The following is an 18,856-nucleotide window of genomic DNA, read 5'->3' on the forward strand; positions in this document are numbered from 1 at the left end:
TGTCTCACCCTCTCTCTGTCTCACCCTCTCTCTGTCTCACCCTCTCTCTGTCTCACCCTCTCTCTGTCTCACCCTCTCTCTGTCTCACCCTCTCTCTGTCTCACCCTCTCTCTGTCTCACCCTCTCTCTGTCTCACCCTCTCTCTGTCTCACCCTCTCTCTGTCTCACTCTCTCTCACAATCTGGATCTGGATATTTTATTTACCCTGTATATCTTAACTGCCCTATACAACACCGAAATAACTTATACTGCTTTCTTCCAGATCTGACTCAAGCTTCACACGGAAGACATCGGAACCCCCCCTAACCCAGAAGACAGGTAGGGAACACATCCCCTCCAATGTATAACATTGCGGGAATGAGCGTACCTGGACATTGAGGGACTGCGGATCAGGTAAGATCCCAGGCGGGAGTGCTGCTTTAAATATTGTGAAGCAGGGGCATCCAGGCACTAGTTAAGGGGTGCAGGAAACTAGTCATTCACATCTGGCTTTTTTTTCTAGATTCGACATTTATACACACACACACACACACACACACACACACACACACACACACACACTAATTGTAGTATAATGTAATACAATAAATAAACTTATGTCAAAAACTAATGTTCTTACTAGGAATTTATTAAATTTATTTCATTTATGGTTTTTTTAAAATGCGGGGCTGGGGGCGGGATTGGAGGCGGGGTTGGGGGCGGGACTAGAGGCGGGGTTGGGGCGGGACTAGGTGGCGAGTAGATTTTTTGGTTCGGCGAGTAGATTTTTGGGTGATTTGTCAAGCACTGTATATATATATATATATATATATATATATATATATATATATATATATATATACATATACATATAGTCATTGGTATTGTAGTTTGCACTCACGTTTTCCAAAGAAGGCAGATGTTTGTCCCATAGATGAAGTCTAGGCATACAGTAACCAGGAGAACCCTGAAAAAAAAAAAGACAGCACACCGCAGGTATAGTCCAAAAAAAATGAGTATTGTGAACACAAGGCAGCCAACGTTTCGGTCCTCGTAGAGGGACCTTCCTCAGGGCAGTGCATCAAGTGAACACCCATATATACCCCCACCACCAGGTAAGAAACAACTGATCCCAATCATGATTTAAGCAAAAAGACCGCGAAAATTAAAATCACAACCCTAGGAACCGCCTACTAGACCCTAAAAGCCAATAAAATCCAGTAAAATACTACAACCACCAATGAAAACATGATACTCAAACCAGTCATCGACAGTGATCCGTGTGTTAAATGCAGTAGCGTCTCTAATACCACGTCACAAGGCAACCTGACCGCGTTCATAACAACCAGCGGGGTACGCGCTCCCAGTGCCACCCTGTTGCGCATGCGCGAACTCCACTAAGCAAGGGCACGCCATAAGCAGCCACAGGCTCTGTGTGATACACCACGAACGCGTCGGCACGCATAACACCGTGCCGGCACGCTGGCTCAACCTCCTCAGGATAACAACTCCCTTCATGGCAACCCGACAGAGTCCATGACAACTGAGAAAGTGTGCGCGAGCACTATGTCAACATTGCCTGCATATATACATATCTATGTGCAAAAGGACAAGATACTGCCACTAACGTCCTACACCGAGTGCCCTCACGCATATCAAATAACACATAACCACAACTCTATCTGTAAACATAAGTGTAGTGCTTTTGACGTCAGGTTAATTGCTTGCCTATGTCATACTAGCAGTTTAGATTATTGCATATGTCCCTTATGGTTGCCATGACGCTGGTGTGTGCACAGTAGGAGTGTTTTTTTCTCTCTCTCACGTTTGCACGGCATCGTTGTTGTTATTATACATTCTGGTATATGACAGTGTATTGTGGCTTTCTAATAGCACGGAGACTGAGACACATGCATATGTGCAGGACGTTAGTGGCAGTATCTTGTCCTTTTGCATATAGATATGTACTAGCTGATATACCCGGCATTGCCCGTGATGTAATGTTCTGGCTTCCCCATCCTCCATCTCAACTCCCTTCCCCCCCTCTTCACAGCTGTTCAGAGCTGCGCCCCCCTCCCCCCACTGTTCACAGCTCCGATTCCCCCCCCCATTCAAAGCTTTGTTTCCCCCCTCCCCCCCGTTCACAGCTCCGTTCCCCCCCCCCTGTTCACAGCTCCGTGCCCCCCATGTGTTTGGCAGCTGGGCTGACTGAGGGGGGAAGTGTGTGTCAGTCAGTCAGTGAGTGAGTGTGTGTGTCAGTCAGTCAGTGTGTGTGTGTGTGTGTGTCAGTCAGTGGGCTTCTCCCCTTCTCTCCTGACTCCCTCCCCACTCCCTCTCCTGACTCCCTCTCTCCCCCCTCTACTCACTCCCCCTCTCCCCTGACCCCCCCCTCTCCTGACTCCCTCCCCCTCTCTCCTGACTCCCTCCCCCCCTCTCTCCTGACTACCTCCCCCCTCCTTCCTGCGCCAGCACCTGTCCGCTGGGCGCCGCCATCTTACCAGAGGCAGCTGCAGGAGGAAGGGGGTCCATCCGGAGGCTGCCTGCCCACTGCCTGTCTACTCGGCGCCACCATCTTACCGGAGGCAGCTGCAGGAGGAAGGGGGTCCTTCTGGAGGCTGCCTGCCCACAGCCTGCCCCCCGCGCGGAGGTGTGTCGGTGGCGACAATACCCGCATGCTGCTGCTGGCCGGGGCTCGGGTGAGCCTGGGGGGAGGTGAGCTGGGTGAAGAGGTGTGTGTGTGTGTCAGTTGGGTGAGGCCGAGGGGGAAGGTGAGCTGCGGGTGAGGAGAAGGAGAGTGGCAGTTGGGTGACGTCATAGAGCCACCAATCTGATTGGCCAGAGGCTGAGGACCAATCAGATTCACCACATCTACAAACAACCATACAAATTTCAAATTGATATATTAAGATACTAGCTGATATACCCGGCGGTGCCCGTGATGTTATGTTCTGGCTTCCCCATCCTCCCTCTCAACTCCCTTCCCCCCCTCTTCACAGCTGCACCCCCTCCCCCCACTGTTCACAGCTCCGATTACCCCCCCCCATTCAATGCTTTGTTCCCCCCCACCCGTTAACAGCTCCGTCCCTCCCCTGTTCACAGCTCCGTGCCCCCCATGTGTTTGGCAGCTGAGCTGACTGAGGGAGGAAGTGTATGTCAGTCAGTCAGTGAGTGAGTGTGTCAGTGAGTGAGTGTGTGTGTCAGTGAGTGTGTGTGTGTGTCAGTCAGTGGGCTTCCCCCCTTCTCTCCTGGCTCCCGCCCCCTCTCCCCTGACTCCCTTTCCCCCCCCTCTCTCCTGACTCCCTCTCTCCCCCTCTCTCCTGACTCCCTCCCCCCTCTCTCCTGACTCCCTCTCCCCCCCCCTCTCTCCTGACTCCCTCTCCCCCCCCTCTCTCCTGACTTCCTCCCCCCCTCTCTAATGACTTCCCCCCCTGCGCCAGCGCCTGTCCGCTGTGCGCCGCCATCTTACCGGGGGCAGCTGCAGGAGGAAGGGGGTCCTTCCGGAGGCTGCCTGCCCACTGCCTGTCCACTCGGCGCCGCCATCTTACCAGAGGCAGCTGCAGGAGGAAAAGGGTCCTTCCGGAGGCTGCCTGCCCACTCTGCGCCGCCATCTTACCAGAGGCAGCTGCAGGAGGAAAAGGGTCCTTCCGGAGGCTGCCTGCCCACTGCCTGTCCCCCCCGTGCGGTGCTGTGTCGGCGGCAACACTACCCGCATGCTGCTGCTGGTCGGGGTTCGGGTGAGCCTGGGGGGGAGGTGAGCTGTGGGGGTGATGAGGGGCGGGGGGAGCCGGCGGGGAGGTGAGCTGAGGGTGTGATGGTGGGGGAGCCGGCGGGGAGGTGAGCTGGGTGAAGAGGTGTGTGTGTGTGTGTCAGTTGTGTGAGAAGAAGAGAGTGGCAGTTGGGTGACGTCATAGAGCCACCAATCTGATTGGAAAGAGGCTGAGGACCAATCAGATTCACCACATCTACCAACAACCATACAAATTTAAAATTTATATATTATATATTAAGATATGCAGGCGATGTTGACATAGTGCACACACACACTTTTTCTGTTGTCATGGACGCCGTCGGGTTGCCATGATGGGAGATGAGCGTGCGCGGCGTATCACATAGAGCGTGTGGCTACTTATGGCGTGTGCTTGCTTAGGGACGGTAGCAGTGGAGTTCGTGCATGCGCGACAGGGTTGCGCTGGGAGCGCGTACCCCGCTGGTTATGAACATGGTCGGGTTGCCATGTGACGTGGTATAAGGGACACTACTGCATTTAACACACACACGGATCACTGTTGATGACAGGTTGTGAGTATCATGTTTTCATTGGTGCTTGTAGTATTTTACTGGATTTTATTGGCTTTTAGGGTCTAGTAGGTTTGTAATTTTGGTCTTTTTGCTTAAATCATGATTGGGATCAGGTGTTTCTTACCTGGTGGTGGGGGTATATATGGGTGCTCAGGACAGTCAGTCACTTGATGCACTGCCCTGAGGAAGGTCCCTCTACAAGGACCGAAACATTGGCAGCCTTGTGTTCACAATACACATTTTTTGGACTATATCTGCGGTGTGCTGTCTTTTTTTTGTCATCAGGATTCCCCTGGTTACTGTATGTATATGTATATGTATATGTATATATATATATATATATATATATATATATATATATATATATATATATATATATATATATATATATATATATATATATATATATATACATGTAGTTTTTAATACAGACTTGGTTATAAAACAGCTCTTAGAAAATTCTCAGTGATGCACATTTTCAAAATCCCCCCAAAAAATCTATTATTACATCCATGCCTGTGATTTTCCTTAATGTGGTTTTTAATTAAAACATTTCTGCACAATAGTTTCCCTTATCTCTAGATTAGGAAATTGATTAAGAAAACTGCTACATTTTCAAATGCAAACGTGTGCCTATAAAAATTTCCCTTAACAGCAAAATTGTTATTCTAATCTTTATAAGCACCAATGATCCATGGTGGCGTCACAACCACTTCGTAATGGGAAGAAAGAGATTCATTGGGGACAGACTAATCACCTAAATGATTTAGAAGCAGGCATACAAAGCAGAGAATACTGAGAGTGTCTTGTTTTTTTAGCAAAAATATAATTTTTTCAGGTTGTTCACCCATCACCACACTTACTTGGTCAAGCTGTAACACACAGCCCTCAGAGGTTCATGATTGCTTCGCCTGATGTTATGGTTCACCATACTGTCTATTTCATCTCGAGCAAACATCAACTGGGCTTCCGTCACACTATAACTTGCTGATTCACGAGCACAGTCCTCAATATTATGGGCTTCATCTAAGATTACCACTTGATCTTTTAAGTTGATTTCCATCTAGGAGAAAATAAAACAAACTTCAAAGCCAAGAATCTAATCTGCAAAAATAAAAAATAATCAAGGGCAGTGGCAGTAAAAAAACGAAACGGCATCATTACAACATAAATATATCAAATACAAATACCACGTGTGGGTACATTTGCATGCCTCAGGTCTGAGAATATAGAAAAAGGGGGAAAAAGAACACACAATAGTAATATTGTATAATACAGTTTGATCAAAGGAGGTAATGCACTCACATTTTATGCAGTCAAGCGGGCATTTCGATTACTGAGTTTAACTACACTGATGTTACAGGTTCTCTATGTGACGTCACTCGAGCACCCGTTCGCTGGTAGGCCTGTCTGACTGTCGAGGCGGACCGTGGCGCTTTGCGAAGACGTCGCGCCGACCCGATTTTTGGCGCGAAATGGCAGCACTACTTAGGTAAGATCATTTGTTGTCTATCACACACCTTGACAAAGTCCCACGGGACGAAACGCGTTGGTGCGTTTGTCACTCTTTCTTTTTTCTGCTGTGAACTGCTGATGCATTAAATACTTTTTATCTTATCCTGGAGTTGCCATATATTTCTACCTGCTGTGCACCTTTGCTCTCCTGCTGCTGTTTTCCTCTTGATGGGATAAATATCTTGTTTTTAATACATATTTGCATATATTACATTTTGCACAAGGGTAGCAACCAAGCAAATTAGGAAAAAGTTGTTTTTTATTTGTATTTGTTTGTTGTCTGGGTATGATAGGTGATACAGCATTTCCAATAGTAGAAGATTTCCTAAATACAAATTTCGGATCTGATAAGACAAAGTTTCTCAAAAGAGGGTCAGTAGTCAAAATATTCCAATGGTTTTTAATTATAGCTCTTATACTCATTGCTTGGTTGCTATATTGAGTAATAAACATTGGTATATCACATTGTGATGTGTTTTTAACATTATTAGAATTTGTATCACATATAGATCCTGACCTTTGGTTGGAAATATTGGAAGTTTTTTGGACCAACAAGTCCTGTCTGGTTTTATCTTTAGCATTATTATAAGCTTCTTGAATGATATGGGGATCATATCCTCTTTCAAGAAATCTTGATGTAAGGTCATGTGCACTGATCTCAAAGTTTTCCATAGTAGAACAGTTCCTGCGTAATCGCAAGAACTGCCCATATGGAACTCCCCGAAACAAACTTCGATTGTGACAACTGGTGGCATGCAGTAGAGTGTTCCGAGTATGTGGCATACGAAAAATATCAGTGTGTACCTTGAGATCAGGAGTGACAAAGTTAAAGGTCTAAAAAGTGAATGTGATGGTGATGAAAGTGATTAGTGAAGTGTAGATTAAAGGGATTAGTGTTGATGTGAGAAATAAAAGAATATAGCTGAAAGACAGTGCCCTTCCAAATCATTAGTAAATCATCTATATAGCGGTGATAAAAGGTGATAAGATGACGATAGGGGTTGCTATCTCCAAACACGTGGGTCTGCTCCCACCAACCCATAAATAGGTTGGCGTAAGAAGGGGCAAAACAAGACCCCACCTTATTGGTGCAATCAATAGAAAAGTACTTGTATTCCGTGCAAAGTCCAAATAATTAAAAAAAAAATTAGGAGTGGAAAAACATGCGAACAAGGATGTATAGAATATATACATTAAAAAAGGTATCAGAGATACAGTGTATGTCTCTATATACAAGCTGGTGAGTTTAGATTCATAAGTATAAACAGCAATTGCATCCGAGCGCAGACGGCAATGTAATCCTGATGTAGAAAATGAGCCGGTTGATAGCTCCAAGAAGAGAAGGTACTAAAGATAGAGGACACCAATGTCATTAACATTTCAAAATATACATTGATTCAATCAAAACTACAACTGCTCAATATGGGCCTAACATTTGCACCAGATAGGAATTTCATTCTTTTTTCCACTGTGGTTGACCTGTATAAATTTACAAGAAAATTAACTTTAAAAAGATTCTTTGGGTAAAAACGAACAAATACGAATATACCTTTGGTTGATTTAAACTCCAATCTGAATGGGACCCAAGATGATGACTCACAACCTTCCAATTCCCCTGATAACCCAACACAAATACCTATTTACGATACATCATGCCAATTGACTTTCAAAGATCAGTGTGATTTACAAGTCATGGTGGAACTTTTAGAAGACCAATATCATCCCTAGGACACAATACAATCCTTCTTTGGAAGAAAAGACTCTGGATTAAAAAAGAAATCTCAGTTCTGTCCATTGTTTTTTAGAGGCCTTGCCATAGATGTGTTCTAGACAGCAGTCAAGAGAGACTTACATCTATTATCTAAAGGCATTAACACTAGTCACTAAGTTTATTCACGACCAGATAATTTGGATAAAGGGTTACGGGAAGCTATGGAATCATTGAGAGACAACTGCTCCATAGTTGTCAAAAATGCAGACAAAGGTGGAGCAGTGGTTGTCTTGGATGACACCTACTACAAGCAAGAGGCTTTGCGCCAACTTGGTGATCAAGATTCATACATGGTGTTGTCATCAGATCCCACATACAGTATGACTTTGGTTGTCAACTACAAGAACTATTGGACTTTGGCAAATACCTACAAGTTCTGTCTGTACAAGAACTTGATTTTCTCACATGTTCACATCCTGTACTCCCCATATTTCACCATTTACCCAAAATACATAAATCCCTCCATTGCCCCCCAGGTAGACCCATTATCTCCAGTATTGGATCACTGGGGGAGCATTTATCTTAATACGTCAATCATTTTTTTGCAACCTCTGGTCACAGCACTTCCTTCTCATCTACTCGACACATCTCACGTTCTCACTCTTTTTTTCTGATTACACTTGGACACCTAACTTTCTATGGGTCACACTTGATGTATCCTCTCTATATACGATCATCTCACAAACCGATGATATTCGTGCCATTGAACACTTTATACACTCTGCTCACACCTTTTCACCTGCTCACATAGCATTTCTTACAGACAGCATTCACTTCTTACTCACTCACAACTATTTCATGTTTGATGGGACTTTCTATCTCCAAACACGTGGGACTGCTATGGAGTCTTGTTTTGCCCCTTCTTACGCCAACCTATTTATGGGTTGGTGGGAGCAGACCCACGTGTTTGGAGATAGCAACCCCTATCGTCATCTTATTATCGCTATATTGATTATTTACTAATGATTTGGAAGGGCATTGTCATTCAGCTATATTCTTTTATTTTTCACATCAACACTAATTCCTTTAATCTACACTTCACTTATCACTTACATCACCATCACATTCACTTTTTAGACCTTTTACTTTATGTCACTCCTGATCTCAAGGTACACACTGATATTTTTCGTAAGCCACATACTCTTAACACTCTACTGCCAGGGTGGGCACCCCTGTCGCCATTCGCCACTTGTGGCGAATTGGCAGTGAAACTGTGGCGAATAGAGCCGCTGGGACTCTCTGTACGGCCCCCTCAACCCCCCCCCCCCTCCCTTGGTAGGGAAGGAGCGCGCTCCAACGGTGTGACGCACTCTCCCCCTCCCTCCTTACTGCACCGGCAGCCACAGGGAAGGAGAAGCAGCAGCAGTAGCACGGAGAGGAAGCTCTCTCTCCTCCTCTCAACACCCCCTCCTTCTTACTGCACCGGCAGCCACACACACAGGAGAAGCAGCACAGAGAGGAAGCTCTCTCTCCTCCTCTCTCCCTCCCTGCTTCTTACTGCACTGGCAGCCACAGGGACAGGAGAACAAGCACTGAGAAGCATGCTCCCAGACCAACACCTCTCAAGCTGCCCAGATCTCCCCCCCCCCCCCCAGGCTGCCCTGACCTTCACCTATCGCGCTGCCCTGACCCTCCCTTCTCGCGCTTCCCTGACCCTCCCTTCTCGCGCTGCCCTGACCCTCCCCTCTCGCGCTGCCCAGACCACCCCACCCACAGCTGCACCAAGCCTGCCCACACCCTGCCCCCACTGCTGCTGCAGAGTTACCCCCTCCCGTCTCCACAGTTCCCCTGCCCTACGCCCCGCGTTACGCACCCTCCTATGCGCCCTACGCATAGGACGGGGGGGTGCTTGATGATGAGGGGGACTGCTGAAAGGGACTGAGGGAGATCAAGGGTGCTGGGGGGGAGATGATGATGGGGGAGTTAAATGAGATGGTGATGAGGGGGGGTTAAATGAGATGGTGATGGGGTGAGGTGATGATGATGAGGGTAGTGGTGGTGGCATGAGAGGAGGATGAAGAGGGGGTGAGTGGAGGAGGGGGACAAGGGGAGTGAGAGGATGAGCGGGGTTGCGGTCGGAGAATTTATAAACTTGTTCAAACAGTGTGTGGTTTTTAAATTTTCGCATGCACAACATAATACCTGCATTTTTACATGGGTTGGCTATTTTCACTTCTAATTCGCCACACCTGTGGCTACATTGAAAAATAGGTTGCCCACCCCTGCTCTACTGCATGCCACCAGTTGTCACCATCGGAGTTTGTTTCGGGGAGTTCCATATGGGCAGTTCTTGCAATTACGCAGGAACTGTTCTACTATGGAAAACTTTGAGATCAGTGCACATGACCTTACATTAAGATTTCTTGAAAGAGGATATGATCCCCATATCATTCAAGAAGCTTATAATAATGCTAAAGATAAAACCAGACAGGACTTGTTGGTCCAAAAAAACTTCCAATATTTCCAACCAAAGGTCAGGATCTATATGTGATACAAATTCTAATAATGTTAAAAACACATCACAATGTGATACAGTATACCAAAGTTTATTACTCAATATAGCAACCAAGCAATGAGTATAAGAGCTATAATTAAAAAACATTGGAATATTTTGACTACTAACCCTCTTCTGAGAAACTTTGTCTTATCAGATCCGAAATTTGTATTTAGGAAATCTTCTACTATTGGAAATGCTTTATCACCTAACATACACAGACAACAATCAAATACAAATAAAAAACAACTTTTTCCTAATTTGCTTGGTTGCTACCCTTGTGCAAAATGTAATATATGCAAATATGTATTAAAAACAAGATATTTTTCCAATCAAGATGAGACCAAAAAATTCAACATAATGACATTTATTACATGTAAAACAGAATATATCATATATATATGCTTATATGTGGCTGTGGAAAAAAAGTACATAGGCTTAACAACTAAAGCCTTTAAAATAAGAATTCAAGAACATGTGAGATCCATTATTAAAGGAGATCTCACACAACCAGTTGCATACCACTTTAAAGATTGTCAAAATAGAAGTTTGTCTAAATTCAGATGCATAGCCATTGAGCATATCAAAACTAACTTAAGAGGGGGAGACAGAACAAATTATCTCTATAAAAGAGAGGCGTTCTGGATCATTACCCTCGATACATTGATACCTAAAGGTCTTAACACACAATGGGACATGAGACTTTTTTGTGAATTATGTTTAAATAAACGTGTATACATACATTGTCCATGAATATGCATAAAGAATGTACTGCTCTCTGCCTTCTGTATATGATAATTAATATTTACCATTTTAATAATTCTGTTTTTTAATGTGATGGATGCTTTTCTTTTTACCCATTGATATCATTGATGTCGATATTTTTCTTTTTCCATAGGATTCCGTTATGTTATGTAACTATTCCGTAATGTTATGGGTAACTACTATGACATTTTGTGATTATATATACAGTATATATAGTATAGTCATAATGTGTTCTAATGGTAATCTCCATATGGACATAACTGATCATTTAAGGATCACTGTCTTCATACATCATTGTTATGGTGCAATAATATTGGTTCACTAAATAAGAATGAATCCATCAACCCCATCAGCACCTTTTAGTTAAATACTATAGATAATAAATCATACTTATGATAACATATATTTTAATACACTATGGTGTTGGTTAATTATTATGACACTAAATATATGTTTATTATTTCATTATTTATTAAACTATTCAAAACAATATATTTCTATCTATACTAGATTATTAATGTTTTACTAATTGTTGAATACAAGTTATATTTCAGGGGTTAATTTATTCAGGATTCTCTTTTTTGGTGCACCTGTTTTTTTCCTCTAATTATGTCTGTCCGTGCTCAGTCCACATAATTGCTACTACATAGCCCATTTGTATAGCACACAGATGTGTGCAATGTTTTAATTATAGAGGAGGGATTTAAATAGTACTTCCCCTCCTCTCGTCATGCTCCTTGAGAAAGCGCCACTGATGGCGTGAAACGCGTGGGAGGAGGAGCTCGGTTCTCCATGTGGATGTTCACATTTTTTATGTAGCCTAATAAAGTTTTTTTATTTCATTTTTGGCTGGTGAGTTCCATCGTTTGTTCAGGTCTGGACGTCACACCGATCCTCCTTCACCCTCCCCCTATACCTTACAACTCCCTGTCAGTATTATTTTGCAACAAAAAAAAAAGAGATCAGGAAATAGCCACTTGGGATGCACCTAGGACAAGGGGACCGAGTGAAAAAACAGGCTGAAATACTGGGTGCTACAGGCAAAAAACCTAGTCAGGGAAAAGCATAGCAAACGGAAGAAGCAGAGCACACCAAAAATAATCTACCCTATTTCCTCGATTCTAAGACGCTATCAATTCTAAGATAAAATTCTTGATTTAATAAAAAAAAATTGGGGGAAAAAACACATTATATTAAATGTGCAGAATTTTTTTCTGGGGGGAGAGAGAGAGGGGGGAGAGAGAGAGGGGGGAGAAAGAGAGAGGGGGGAGAGAGCGGAGGGGGAGAGAGAGGAGGGGGAGGAGAGAAAGAGGAGGAGGAAGAGAGAGGGAAAGAGAGATGGGGGGAAAGAGAGGGGGAGAGAGAGAAGGGGGAGAGAGGGGTGGAATGGAGGGAAGGGGGGGAGAGAATGGAGAGAAGGGTGGAAGGAGAGAGGGGAGGAGAGAGGGGGGACAGAGGGGGAAGGGAGAGGAGAGAGGGGGCAGAGGGGGAGGGGAGAGAGGGGAATGGGGGAGAGAGAGGAGCAGCGGGGGAGGAGAGGGATAGGAGGGAAGGGTGGAGGGAGAGAGATAGGAGGGAAGAGAGGAAAAGAATGGAAGGTCACACACACACACACACATACAGACAAACAGATAGATACACACAGAGACAGACATACACACACAGAGACAGAGACACACACACACACACATATACACACACACACAGAGATACACACAGCTCCTTCTGCACGTGCAGCTCACACAGAGATTTGACAGTGGGGAGGGGGGCTGCTGGGAAAATTGAAGACAGACACCTGTCCGGCATCTCCGCTGAACTCTCTGCACCTCATGGAGGAGGAGAGGGAGGGGGGCCGTGATCTCTCTGCACAGAGGGGAGGGAGGGGGGCCATGATCTCTCTCTAAGAGCTTGCTGCAGCTGGAGCCAATTTGCAGAGAACTCCTGAAGGAACAGGAGTTTTAAAAGACAGACAGAGCTGCCACTCTGAGAGATAGCTTTTCCCCAGAGAAGAGGGAGAGAGAGAGACTTCTCCCCAGCCAGGAAGAACTGTCAGGCACAGACCCTTATGTCTGTTGAATGGTGTCCGCAGAGTCTGTTGGGACTGCCTGTATTGTAACCCCAGGAAGAATAAAGGACGCAAGACTGCGCTGAAGCAGGGGTGTCATTTCCAGGACCTCGAAGCTACAGAGGGATCCCCTAGACTCTCGTTGGGGTGAGCACCCCCCAACAGAACAGATAAGAACTAAATAATATATTGATGTGCATAAAGACTTTTTGTATTGTTTACATATACTAGTACACGTTTTGGGCTGGTAATATATAGGTATATAATAATATATCAATTATCTATATTAAGTAGGACAGCAATTAATATATAATCGTATCAATAATATTTTTCTAACAATAATCAGCATAGCTGGTGGCTACCAGTTAGAGAGGGCTGGAGCTGCTGTGTAGTTACCTTCCAAAATAGGAGTAGGTGTTTACTTTATGATTTGTTTTGCATTAAAGGGATGGTGGGCCTACTACTGTGTTGTTTAACCACACTAATTAAACCCAATGTAAAGAAGTACAAAGTTTCCTGCCTTAATCTGGGACAAAAAGCCCCACAACGTGATGGCGGAATCACAATATACAGCTTAACCCCGTTATAGCGCGGTCTTCGGGGCCACCCGCGACCACGCGTTATAAACGGGGTCGCGGAAAAAAATGTGGTGGTAACGTGTCCGCCAGGGGGGGGGAAACTGAGAACTCTCCCATTGTTCCCAGACCCGGTGGGGCAGCGGCAACAGCACACAGCACTTACCCGGCATCTGGCAGCTCTTCTCCCTGTCTCTGCTTCCTGCTTCTGCTTCCGTCTTGCGAGAGCAAGCTCCCTTAAAGAGACAGTGTGTCTCTGTGTGTGTGTGTATTTGACTGTGTGTGTCAGTGTGTGTGTGCAGTGTGCTGTGAGTGTGTGCAGTGTGCTGTGAGTGTGTGCTATGAGTGTATGCAGTGTGCTGTGCAGTGTGCTGTGCAGTGTGCTGTGCAGCGTGCTGTGTGTGTCAGTGTGTGTGTGTGCAGTGTGCTGTGAGTGTGTGTGTGGGTGCAGTGTGCTGTGAGTGTGTGCAGTGTGCTGTGAGTGTGTGCAGTATGCTGTGAGTGTGTGCAGTATGCTGTGAGTGTATGCAGTGTGCTGTGAGTGTATGCAGTGTGCTGTGAGTATGTGCAATGTGCTGTATGTGCAATGTGCTGTATGTACAGTGTACTGTGAGTGTGTGCAGTGTGCTGTGAGTGTGCAGTGTGCTGTGAGTGTGTGCAGTGTGCTGTGAGTGTGTGCAGTGTGCTGTGAATGTATGCAGTGTGCTGTGAGTGTGTGCAATTTTTTATAAATTCGGGGTCCATGCTCAAACTGCGTTACAGCTGAACCCAGTTATAATGTGGTTCTCAGGGTCCATATAATGAGACAGCGTTATAACCGGGATCGTAAAATGCCCGCCGAGATCACAGAGGACTTACCAAGCATCTGCAGCTCTCTCCTCTCCCTGCTTCATCAGGCATCGTCCATGTGCACGACTTTCGAGAGCAAACGAGGGTCACATGACCCTTCTCTGACCAATAACAGCCCAACAGTGAATATATTTTAAATAATACACATGCAGGAATCGAACCCATGACCCTTCATATGCTACTGCAATTCTCTAGGTGCTACACCACAAGGGTCATGGGTTCGATTCCTGAATGTGTATTATATAAAATGTATTCACTGTTGGGCTGTTATTGGTCAGAGAAGGGTCATGTGATACTCCTCTGTGCTCGAAAGTCAAATTGAAAGTCGCGCACGTGGACGCAGCCTGATGAAGCAGGGAGAGGAGAGAGCTGCAGGGACAGGAAAGAGCTGCAGATTCAATGAAAGTCAATAAAGCATTGAATGTTATTAAAAAAAACCTTGGAGATGTTTATAAATAGGGAGCCACACAGACCGTGTTAAAAGTGGATCTGCGTTGTTGCGGATCGCGCAGATTGTTGCGGTTGAACTGTAATAAAGTTCATATGAATTACTAAATGACACTTACGCTTTCTCTTATTTGTGAGTCCAAAAGGTAGTTGTAAGGGCAGAAAACAATATCAGCTTCCTTCATTAACTCCCGTGCAGCATAGTAAGCACATGCACGCAGCCTCTTCCCCATGCCCACCAGCTCCTCAATATCCCAAGCCTGGTTCATGCCAAGCTTGAACTGCAACATATTCTGCTCATTCATTTTCTGGACACTGTGGTAGTAACGACATGATCGTCCCTAAAACAAAAGAAAAAAATTAAAATAAAAAAAATTAAAGATAAAATCAATGAGAACCAAATATCTTTACAGTCATTCACTGGTTCTCATCTTTTTTTGCATAAGGTTAATTTTGCGTTGCTTTCTCAAACCGTTTTTGCCATTTTGTGTAGGGTTTTTCTACTTCAGAATCATGTCTTTCTCTAATTTAGTTACATGTGACTAAGCACTTGAAAAAACATAATAGTGATATGTTTTATGGGTTATCCCAGGGGTGCGCAAACTGGGGGGCACGCCCAACTGAAATTTTGTTGGTGGGGCCTCAGTGTTTACATTGCTATGGCAACTCGACGTCACATGACGTTGTGACGTCTATAGACACCGGAGAACAGGTAACATGCGAATGTCGTGTTAATCTCGAACCAGTCATATTGGAATTCTCCCACAGTAGTAGAGGGACATTTACACCTACTTTCTAGATTTTTACTCAGCCATGCTGCTGGAGTTAACCCCCACCCTTTTTCATCGCATTAAACCACACAGGACTCTATTGCCTGTTTACATGCATCTACACATTTGTCAAATGACATTTAGTTGATTCTCAGAAACATTTATCTCTCAAGGCGTTTAGCTATCAATTCATGGTATCAGCTCCTCTGGCTTGACTTTTTATTTCTGTATGTTTATTGTGTTTTATATTACTAGCGGACAGTGTCCATATTTTAATAAATTGTTCATAATACTCTATATGCACTAGGAGTGTGAGCTCCTCATTTTACTGTTAATGCGAATACTATTCACATTTACTAGTCACTATCACTTAGTGTAATTAATTTTCCAATTACAAGTGCACTTTTGTTTATGATACTGCTCCGACACAGCTAATTCTAACAAAAGCCGCACGGCAGCATGCGTGCTGGCAGCGTGGAGAAGCGGCCCGTCCGCGCGTCATGGTGACGTCACAGTCACGTGCGCGCCCGGCTTCCCCGACTCCCCTGAAGGTTTGAAGTGAGGTAAGCGGAAGAGCGGGGAAGCAGAGGGGCACAGCAGGAGCAGCTAGGGGGTCGGGAAGGGACATAAAAATGCGCGCGGATTGGAGGGGGCACGGAGGGGATGCGGCTGGCGCGCTGTCTATTCTCGGCGCCAGCCGGAGTAAGTCCCGGTCAACTGGCGGCTTTTGTTAGAATAAGCTTTGTCGGAGTAGCAACTTTAGGTTTGTTTGTCAGTTTAGCCAGGTGTTTATATATAGGTACTTTCTTACAGTCATGAGCTAAACATATTCATGGTAGGATTACTTTACCTACCAAGATCACCAACATAGTTAGTACTATGAGTCTTGATTTTATTTCTTTTGTTTCATTATGTAAATAAATATTCTCTTATTAGTGGAGGTGGAAAACACTACCTCTTACCAGTTAATTTGAAATTATCACTTAGGTGGAGTGCATGACTCTAGTGGGATTCCTGTAATGGTATCATAATAAGTGCCCTTGCGGTTTGTTCTATGATGGAAAGACCTCCAGGATGCCTAAAGAAAGGATTGCCGTGCATCAATCAACAATAAGAAAAGCCCTCTTACCAGTGGAAAGACATTTTAGACACAAACAACATGGTATGACCACATTCTGTTGTATGCCAATCGCACATGCACATGTGCCACCGCGGGGTAGAAATAGACAGAAACTATTACTGCAGCTAGAGGCAAGATGGATACATAAATTGGATACGTTATCCCCAAAAGGATTAAATGAAGATATGAACCGTGGATGTTTTTTTATAGGACATTAACAACAAGCCAAACTTTTCACCATGGGGTTCGGGTCATGTACCATTAAGCCCCTGTTATGAACATTCCATTATTCCTGGACTGCTGTTATGTTTTTTATTTCTGTCTCATTAGGATTTCTCTTTTCATGCATGCTTTTTGCCTTTGCTCAGTCTCTTCCATTGTTTTTACCCCCCTCCCTTTCCCTGCTTCATGTCACTTACCTTCACTTGGGTTACGTTATTACCACAATATGTATGCCTCAGCCGCGTGTTCTGTTTACCTATCATGAGTTATTGGTTGTAGCAAGCCTTAAGTATTCATTGTTACTACTGCACCGACACACTTTAATCGAGCAAATACCCAGTATGTACCTGGCAGATACCTGGAATGCGCCGCTCCTCACCTCTGACAAGCCCCGTTGTGTTTGCCTTCCCAGCCTGGGTTCATGCCTGGCTGATGGGCGGCTGATCTGTTAAATGATAATGATTAGGATTTAATAGGCTGCAATGCTTCGCGTGTCTACCAGATGGCATAAATTCATGAATTGTAATGCAGTATATATATATATATATATATATATATATATACTGTGCAGTATTGCAGCCAGTGGGAATAAAATGCTTCAATCCCTGCCTGGAAAATACCTCAATGCACTCGGGCAGAAAACAGTCACAAACCTCAATACACCCGGGTATACCCGAATTCGTGGGACTAGCCGAGCTCGAATAAAGTGTGTCGCCAGTGTATAGTTGAACATTTTATTTTGATACTTATGATGTGGTATGCACCAGATTGTGAACAGTGTTTGCTGTACTTCCTCCTGCTATGAGCAGTGATTGCGGCATGTAATTGCTGTCCGCACACACAATGAGAATGTCGGCGCCTGGGGGCGCATGCGTGCACATCTCTATGGTTACCACAATGCTATGACAATGTTATCCATGACTCAGGTACAGCTCTGATGTGCACAATGCGCATGTGCAGTTTTGTCATCATTGCGAACAAGGACGCTGCTCCTGTGTTTGGCCACGTTATCGGAGTTACTTCAATGGCGATGCTTCGCTGTGGCTGACTAACACTTGTGCTGCCTTTACTAATCATCTGCATTTCGCGCGGTTTGGCTGATTTTATTTAGTGGGTGTGGTTTAGAGCACTTGGGTGGTGGGTATATAAGTCCCTAGATGTCACTTACCTGTTGCACCCCCCCCCCCCTGAGGAAGGTCCCGTTTTGCGGACCGAAACGTTGGATTTATGTGCACGTTTCTATAATACAGTTTATTGCTGCTTATACATACTGAGTGTTGTTGTCTCTTTACCTTTGCTGGTAACGTATGATTATTGATTATTTTTATATATATCTTTACAACAAAGATGAGGTTGTTGGCGGTGTGCAGAATCCATTTTGTCTGTATTGTAATGTCTATGTCTTGTGTCTCATGCTGTGTTCCTGAAATCATTCAGATGAGAAAGAATGTGTTTCTTGCGAGTCTTGCTGGAGTTTCGTTCACAGTAGACACTCAAGGCTAAGTGTTTGGCTCAACGCCCAGAAGTAACAAGTCACCAACTATACAAAATAATTGGATAAAATGTATCTTTTGTATTGTATTATATTTAATTATTTCTAGTAAGCTGTTTTAACCCAATTTCTAATTGGTTTAGTGACCTGTCAGATGGTAGACTTTAGAATAGGGAGTTGCCATTTATATTCTGCCTAGCAACTTATGGTAGACAAAGAAAACCAAATTTGTATATACAGAAGCGGCACACTTTATTTTTACAAATCACCGGCTTTTACCTGGCATGTTCCTGGAATGCCACGCTGTTAACCCGGACCATGCCGCACTCCCAGCCAGGCGCATGCCCGGCTGACGGGCGGTTGATGTGTTAATTGATAATGGTTCAGGATTTACTAGGCTGCAATGCTTCGCGTGTCCGCCAGATGGCATAAATTCATGAATTGTAATGCAAAATATATATATATATATATATATATATATATATATATATAA

At 44.5% G+C, this 18,856-nt stretch overlaps 1 protein-coding gene across 1 annotated transcript in view; it reads right to left on the minus strand.

Annotated features, from left to right (window-relative positions):
* BRIP1 (BRCA1 interacting DNA helicase 1) overlaps positions 1–18,856 on the minus strand; it is a 746,182-nt gene that overhangs the window by 385,723 nt on the left and 341,603 nt on the right. The window contains exons 9-10 of the mRNA XM_075593097.1: positions 14,879–15,100; positions 5,142–5,341 (exon numbers count right to left, since the gene is read on the minus strand). Of these exons, the coding sequence (XP_075449212.1) occupies positions 5,142–5,341; positions 14,879–15,100 (422 nt within the window). The remainder of the gene's footprint in view (positions 1–5,141; positions 5,342–14,878; positions 15,101–18,856) is intronic.

The sequence above is a fragment of the Ascaphus truei genome, chromosome 3 (genome assembly GCF_040206685.1).
Source record: "Ascaphus truei isolate aAscTru1 chromosome 3, aAscTru1.hap1, whole genome shotgun sequence".
In the NCBI taxonomy this organism is placed as follows: Eukaryota; Metazoa; Chordata; class Amphibia; order Anura; family Ascaphidae; genus Ascaphus; species Ascaphus truei.